General features: G+C 33.9%; 1 protein-coding gene across 4 annotated transcripts in view; it reads right to left on the bottom strand.

Annotated features, from left to right (window-relative positions):
- Positions 1 to 8078: 8078 nt before the first annotated feature.
- Positions 8079 to 8712, bottom strand: part of PRDM15 (PR/SET domain 15) — a 169907-nt gene continuing 169273 nt past the window's right edge. For all 4 annotated transcript variants that reach the window (XM_074300477.1, XM_074300478.1, XM_074300476.1 and 1 more), the window contains one exon: positions 8079 to 8614. In XM_074300477.1, coding sequence (XP_074156578.1) covers positions 8138 to 8614 — 477 coding nt within the window. In that variant the 3' untranslated portion in view covers positions 8079 to 8137. The remainder of the gene's footprint in view (positions 8615 to 8712) is intronic.

Here is an 8712-nt window from a genome sequence, read left to right as displayed (position 1 = left end):
GTCTTTCCAATTATTTAAATCTGACTTTATTTTTGTGGCAAGTGTTTCGTAATTTTGCTCATATAATTCCTGACTTTTCTTTGGTAGATGGATTCCCAAATATTTTATACTCTCGACCATTATTTTGAATGGAATTTCTCATTGTATCTCTTGCTGAGCAACAATCTTTTTCAATCATCCACTTTATAAGTAAGGAAAACTTAGACCCTGAGAAGTGAAGTTACTTGCCCAGTTGTTTAGTAAACAAATCAAATTGGATGTCTAATAGACATATTAAACTTGGCAAGTTCAATTCAGAACTTATCTTTTCTCCAAAACCCTACCCTTCTCCAAACTTCCCTATCATTGTCAAGGGCATTATAATCCTTCTAGTCATCTAGGCTGGTAATTTAAATATAGATTCTTCACTGTCTCTCCCCTTTCCCCCCATCCTCCCTCATTCAATTTGTCCATTTCACCTTGCAACATCCCTATTTCTATCCTCTGATATTTTTACCATTCTGGTACAGGCCCTCACTTCCATAAGCCAACTGGTCAACATGCTTGACCTAAATTTTTCCCAACGTCAGTCCAGTGTTCCATTCAGCTATCCTAAAGTGTATTTCTAACCTTATTACCTCCTCCTTTGCCTATTCCTGATGGCCAGTAAGCTCTCTGGTCACCTCTATGATCAAAGACATCATTTGGTGTTCAAATTTCATAACTTTCTCTTCTCCTGGTGCCCTCACCTTTCCAATTTTCTTGAACCTTGAATTCCATTTATTCCTTGATTCAGTGACAATTGTTTCCCAAACAAGACATTCTATCTTTGGGCTCCTGGCATTTTTTTCTGTGTCCCAGGTGGGACCACATGGAACTGAAAAGTTCTCCCTCTTTTATCTTCCTTCTGGCTTACTTCAAGTCCTAATTGAAATCTTATCTTGAATTGCCAGCCTTTTGTCTCTCTCAATTCTAGTACCTTCCCTCTGATAGTTATTTCCTATTTATGCTGTATGTAGCCTGCTTGGAGATATTTGTTCCTATGTTATTCCTCCCCTTAGGATTGTTATTTTCTAAAAGGCAGGGATTTTGCCTTTGTATCCTAAACCTCCAACATATAAAGACTCAGTCAGACCATCTCTAATACATCTAACAAACCTTGCCTGATTTATAATCCTAAAACATCATTTCAATAATTTCACTCTGATATCAAAAAAGAACTTCAATGGTTATCCAGTATCTCCAGGATGAGGTCCAAACTCAATCTCATGGAGCTGCAATACTACTTTCCAACTATTTTTCCAACTTTATTAGTTTTCTATATAAAACCACTGCTACTACCAAACTTTTTTTTTAAATGCCTTAAATACATCTTTGTCCCACTAGTTAAAATACTTGATTGATTTTGCACTTTCCTATGACTTGCTTCAACCTTTTTATCTTAAGGCAAATTTTAATCATTTAAAATTTAGCACTCCACTTAGGCCCTTTCATAAAGCAATTTCTGATCACTCTGATCCCCTAGTCTTCTAGCAATTATTGTCTATCAGGGGTTCTCAAACTATGGCCCGAGGGCCAGATGAGGCTGCTGAGGACGTTTATGGGGCCCTCTGGGTTATGGCAAATGGGCTAAGGGGCGGAGACAGAGTGTGTTTTTGCTTTTACTATTGTCCCCCCCTACCCCAGTCTGAGGGACAGTGAACTGGCCCCCTATTCAAAAAGTTTGAGGACCACTGGAAGTCATTAATTTGTAACCATACAGCTGTGTCATTTAATCTATACTTCTTAAATATTTCTCCTACTTTTTCAGTTAGGATTGTCTCACCTCAAGTAAATTATAAAATCCTGCAAATTTTTAAACATATCTATTTTTGTATGTTCTATGGGCCTCAATAGATCCCTGAACCTTATACTTGAAAAATGTTTATTAACTGTGTTGAGTATTATAGTTTTCACAGCACCTAGGATCATGTCTTAAACTGAGCAAGTGCTGAAAAAAAAGATTTCATTTGCATGTAAAATTATCTCTCAAATGCAGATCAAAAGAACTTTTATTTAAATCAACATAATTTTCTTCATCTAAATCAATGTTTGAATAATAAAATCTAATTAGCACAAAAGACAAACTGATGGACTCAGCAGATTTCAGTAATTTTAAAATTTTAAATTTTAAAATAATTCTTAAAATATTTTAAAATAATTTTAAAAATTTTTAAATTAAAAAAATAATTTAAAATAAATTTAAAATTTTTAAATAAATTTAAAATGAAGGATATTCAATTTTTAAAATCTAATTTTCTTTCCACAGTTACAAAAGAGACAAGGAAGTAATACGTTAGTGTATCAAACTAATTCGAAATAGCTTTAATCACCATCAAAATAAGTTTCTTAAAAAAAAAATTCTTGCCTGACAACAGTGACTCAGGAGATCTGAAGGACAAAAGCATACACTTTTTAAAAAAAATGTCAAACTCAAACTCTGGCAAATACATTGCAATGAACTTTTGTTTGTTTTAAACTGTCGACATTGCAACAAATTCAAGGAACTCAATATTAATCTATTTGGTTACCCACTAAAACTGAAATCAAGCAATTTTGAAAAAGTTATTCCAAACCAAGAACAATTTAGTTTCCCTGTTTTATGCCCACATGAGTTTTACCCTTTTTCTATTTTTACCAGTTTTTTTCTGTCGAGAAAAAAAAAAACAAAAAAAAAACTATATATTGAACCTGTTCCTAATTTTTCCCGTGAGCCATTTAGATGCTCTCTCAAGTGTCTGGCAACGTGATTACAAAATCGCTCCATACATTTTCCTACAAACGTGCAATCACTCTACTCGCAAGGCAGCACCAGCTCGGAAGGCTTTATTCATCCTCTTCCTAGGGGCCTTGGCTGAGGATGCTTTTTAACCGAGGGCCCAGGGATGATTGTTTTGGAAAGCTTGGGGAGGCGTGCCACAGGTGAGAAAATTGGAATCCAGGGCCAGAAGGGGGGAAAGGAGGGGGGCGCTCCAGCCTCACAACCCCCCGCGACCCCCAGCCCCGAGGAACGGACGGGAGATTGGCTTAATGTACTGTAGGGGGACCGCAACCCACCATTCCTCACACTAGAGGAATCCCCTTCAAAGCTGGGCCTCAAACGCGGGCGAGCGCAGCGAGGAAAGCACGTCAACGTCAGGCAACGTCAATGGGCGTGGCGCAAACGGAGCCCCGCCCCTCGCGTGTTCTGGCTGATGTGGGAGGGATGAGGGAGCGGGAGGTCTTCTGGTCAGGATGGAAACGCGGCCGGGCCTGCTGAAGGCCCAGAAATCGGGGCCGGGCCAGCCATCTTATCCTGTTACTAAAATATTTAGGGGAAAGTAGTTTTCGGGTCTTATCTAGCCTAACGTGTAATTGGGGACACCTGATATGTGTCTAAGGAGTTATTGTGTTTGTGCATAATGAGAATGCTGATTTTTAAAACAAAGTCAAATTTTCACTTTACATTTTCTGTATCTTAAAAAACTATGAGAATTATAAACAAGGGAGAATGTTGGATGCGTTTTAAATATTTCAATGGAAAAAAACGTCTAAAATATAAAAACGAGACATTTGTACAATGTAGTGTAATGAAAATTCTTTAGATTAAATCTGTATCATCCAGTCATTTTCAGGGCTAATGGATATTTAGAACGAATAGTTTCCTTTTTCACTGAAGATTATTATGTAATTTAAATGTGAAAATTGTTATAAACAGGGAGCCTTACTTAATCTATTAGAAGGACCAGGCCATATTGGGAAGGACCAGATTGCTTTAGCGCAATACTTTTACTGTCATCCAACAAATTCTCTTAGGCACTAAATGATCTAGTTTTCTTCTCTGTAATCTAGAATGTGTAGGATTTTTTCTTGCTCTAAATCTGTGATTATTTTGTAAAGGCTCCTGCTACCTTCTGCTTTTAGCTTAAATGATGGGAAAATAGAAGATTAGAAATGAACTGCCAATCATCCCAGTTTTTTTCTTTTGTATATTACCTGTTTTAATTCTATATGAAAAGAACTGTAGATTTGGAGTCAAAAGGTTCAGGCTTTGTCTTAATCTCTTTCACTCGGCCTTTATTTGCATTATCTAATAAGGCAGACTGTTGTGAAGCTCCAATAAGAATATATGTCAAGCATATATTATATAGCACCTATACTTAGGTGCTATATAAATATATTATTTTAAGTGATTTGAAAGTGCCTTTCTGTAGCAAAGCTAATACATACCTAACACAATCTACTGGAAGCAGAATTACCTTCAGATAATAAAGGATGCTGAGATACATGTTATCTTCTCTTACAAATCCTCAAAAGCAAGATTATTAAAGTTGAAAATATTTTTTATTTTCTTAAACCTTTTGTGAGTAGGAAATTCAGACTTAGAATTCAAATTTGTATTATTACCTCAGCCATTCCTAATTTTTTCATCTAGCTGAACAAGTTCTCTCTCTCTCTCTCTCTTTTTTGCTTACCCAAATCTGTTGGTTCAAATTTGTAGTCAGTCTTCTTTTTTGTCCATGCTTTGTCAAAAACACTACATGTATTTTATTACTCTTTATGAAGCTTATTAGCACCTCAGTCATTAGTATATTTCAAATAAAGAGCTTTTCAGGAGATTTCATAAAATGACATAACAGTAAGTTATTGCCATGGACCAATTGTACACCCACAAACAAAAGTGTCTACTTTTTAAGATCAGAAGTTTAGCAGAGTCCACTAATTTAAAGTTAGATAGTACAGCACCTTTTATTTGATCGACATTAAAAAAAAAAAAAAAAAAAACTGAATGGAAATAGAGACAATCTCTCAAAACAGTCTTAAATACCTTTTTTAAAAAGTCCAGTAAAAGTCACCAATACGTAATTTAGATGTAAAGCCTTTGGATACTCTGAACAGGTGGAAAGAAAAGTGTTATGTATATGAAATATACTTTCCATACCTGGACTTCTCCAAAACAGTTTAATATTAGATACAGTGTAATGGCACTTAATTACAGTACATTTTCCTGAGAGAAAATATCACAAACCATGGTCTCTTGAGAGGCATCATTTTTCTTCTCCTTTCAACATGCAGCACATAATCAATATTTTGACAATTATTATTGTACCCTGTGTTACGTTTTTATAAGATTTACATTGCCATATTGCATATAACTACATAGAAGTAAATTTAAAAGGAATTCACAGGCAAAAATAGGTCCTTAATGATTTATTAATTCATAACTAAGATGTCTTCACAGGACTAGATGACCACAAAAATTTCTACTTTAATTTTTTCCTTTGCAGCTATTTCTGTGCACCATAGAATATGTTTTTTTTTCTTTTTAAATTAAATAGAATACTTTCTGTCAATAAACAATCATATATACACAGAACAATATACAATATATCACTTTTGGCTGAGTAGTACTTCTGCTATCCATTTTCTGATATGCAAATTCACAGATATAAGTACTGTAAGATGTCTACTTTGCCTACAGTACTGAATTCTTTAAGTCAAAGTACACATTTATATTTTGGAAGGAAACTTGGGTAATCAGAATTTCACTAAGAGTCCCCATGCATGGAAATACTATGTTATGGACTTTAAAAAAAGTAGGAGAGGCATAGCATGGCCACAAAATGTAAATTAGGTTCTTTCAAACATTAGGACACTCCAGGCAGAGAAAAACTTCCTTGGGAAAAATTAAGTTAGTGATTTTAAAAGTCTTTATTTCATGGGGAAGATTGAAAAACTTTGTTGCTTTGAGTTATTTCAATTATGAGCCAACTTAGTTTTCTTCTTACTAAATCATTTTTAAAGTTTATTGTCAGTGATTTTCAGTTACTCAAGAAATCTGGAGAGCTTAAAAAATCCGGATAGTCTGTAATTCCAGACTACCTGTACTTGGAATATGTCAGTTGTATTTAATAAAGAAACAATAAAACACTACCTAAAAGTCCTAACTTAATGAAATTGCTGTGCTTGCAGTACTGGATAGTTTTTTATAAAATATGTATGTTTGTGCCATATACACATCCATCCATCCAGCAAAAAATACAGTTTGAGAAATAAAATTGTCTGCCATTGGAACCCTGGATCTCAAAGATCTAAGTTTGGAAACCAGTAGACTACAATACTAAAAAATATTCTGTTTTAAACATGAATCTATCTCCCCATATTACTTTAGCCTATTGTCAGGATATGCTTGATTTTGTTTGACTGATCCTAACAAATTTCTATTATAAACATCTAACTTTCGGGATGTAAATTTTAGAGCAATTCAACAAAGGAGGTGGAGGTTAATGTAGAAATGGAATGAACCTCTGAAGATTCCTTTTAGCTTTTTTGATTCTGTTGGGAAACTATTCCCATTTTTTATGAAAACAATGTATTTCACAAAGCAAATCACATTGTGTCAGAAAACTTCTACAATTTTGATTAAAGTTAAATGCTAAGGAATTGGCATTCTTACAGTAAGCCTCATTGATAAGAACAACACTAACATAGGGCTTTATTTTTCACTAATCACCTAAAATCTGTTTCTTCAAAGTAGCCCTCTTAAACATTTACATCAAACACAATAGTTAAGGGTAATACAAGTTAAATTTTCTTCCCAACAGAGTTTAGAAAATTCAGAAGAGATAAATTTTTGGGAAAAAATTTCCTTATAACACTTATTTTGGGAGACGGGTCATTTGATACCCTATTGTCCTAAAAAACAAAATCCCAGGAGTTTTTGGTTGCTTGCTATAGAAGTTACCAAGGGGCACAATGAATGAACTTTAAGCATCATCTCATCTCATGTCTGTGTGTATGTCTATATGTATATATACACAGATAGATATATATATACATATCTACACACAGATGTGTAAGGTATGCCTACATATACATATATATGTATATGTAAGTATGTATATAAGATTGCAGGGAAGGACAAATGAGCACACTGATTAAGGCCCCAATTATATTTCCATTATAAACTTTAATCATTACTAAAGTTAACCTCTTTTGCCTTTCACTAAATTATAATGCCTCTGAATTTCACAAATACATTTAATTTCACAATGTATCAGTCAACAATTTTATATTCATAAAATTGCTAGCAAAAATTTAACCTTTGAAATTGAAATATAAATAAAAGAAAATATATGAATATTTTAATTGTTCTTCCCCTCTATTGATATTAGTCTTAGGATATTAGATATTAAAGGATCCTGAGGTTTTTGCAAAGTAGACCCTTGAAATGATAGCATTTTTTGACTTGCTTTTTTATATCACAGAAATGCCCCCAAATATCTGAATAGCTGTGTAAATGGGGCCATTGATAATTATTCAGTGCAAATTACTTTATAAGGTTAGAAAGACAAAATTGACCAGAACAGACTCCTAAATATACAGTGTCTTTCCAGGAATAAAAAGAAAGAAAAAACTAAAATGGCAAGTTATTGAAGATATATTGATGTGTAAATTTAAAAATTCACATTATAGATTTGTTCATTATGACAACTTTTCAACTTGAAATATTTCTTGAACAAGCCATTAAATATATTATTTCACATTTGGATTTAGTACATAGTTGCAAGAAATTTAGTTAGATGAAAATTCTAAGAGGACAATAACTTTTTGCTTACTTAAATGGCTTCCAATATTAAGCAAACTGGCTTAACATTTGTTTTATAACTGAAAAACAAATTTCTATCACACTTCTGTTTTTAACCATGTTTTTAAATATGTGCTTTGTAAGATGACAACTTTGAAAAAGGAAACAAAATGCCATTTAGTCTGTATATCTTACTTTTCTTGAGACTTAAGTTTCCCATTCTCTATCCCAAGAAAATTAATGAAGTTTTTTGTTTTTAAATAAAAAGATTAAAAAGCATATTTAGTATTTATGACTTCCTTACCTTATATAGTGTATTGTGATCTGAACTTAAGTAAAAGTTGGCCACTTCTCAAGTTTAGATTGACAAAATTTAACACATGGATATTGGGAATGGAGACAGTTTTGCACAGGTTAGTTTTCGTTTACATTGTGATCAATGAAATAGTTGGAATTTTTTTACTCTTAGTTTGGTATATAACAACAAATCTCAAAATTTTCAAAATGTTTTTTATTCCTTACAAGTTTTCATCAAAGTTTTTGTAATATAACTTAATAACTGTACATCTGCTGTTGTTGCTCAGTCTGAACTTGTGACTGTCCTGTCTGTGGCTGTACTTGCTGTTGCTGGGGCTGTAGAACATCAGTCTGAGGCACTGCTCTCCAGGTTAGAGGATGTTGTTCACTTAACTGGTTTCCCAGGGGAGTAATGGAATTGACAAGGGTGGTTAGATTGATAAAATGGGCCACAGACTGTGGATTAGAGGTTTCCGACTGTGAATGAAGCTGAATGTCATTTTGGCGATTGTGCAACATGGCAGACCCACTGACAGTATCAAATGTCACTGTCAGAATGGAGTTCTCAAGTTGTAACTGGCGTTCTGGGGTGGTAAGATGGCCAACAGCCACTGGCTGAAGGTTTGTAAACTGGGTTCCAGCTGCAGTAGTAATGGGAGTAACAGTAATGTTGGTCAAACCGACTGAACTAGATGGCGTTGTGACATTTGGATCACCTAGGGTCACTACCACCTAGGAAAAAAAAAATTTCACATAAAATCATATATTTATGATTAGTAGTTATTCATAATTCAAAACATTTCTTGTGCCACTATAGTTAAGTTAAAATA

The sequence above is a fragment of the Sminthopsis crassicaudata genome, chromosome 3 (genome assembly GCF_048593235.1).
Source record: "Sminthopsis crassicaudata isolate SCR6 chromosome 3, ASM4859323v1, whole genome shotgun sequence".
Lineage (NCBI taxonomy): Eukaryota > Metazoa > Chordata > Mammalia > Dasyuromorphia > Dasyuridae > Sminthopsis > Sminthopsis crassicaudata.
This window is presented reverse-complemented; position numbering and strand designations above follow the sequence as displayed.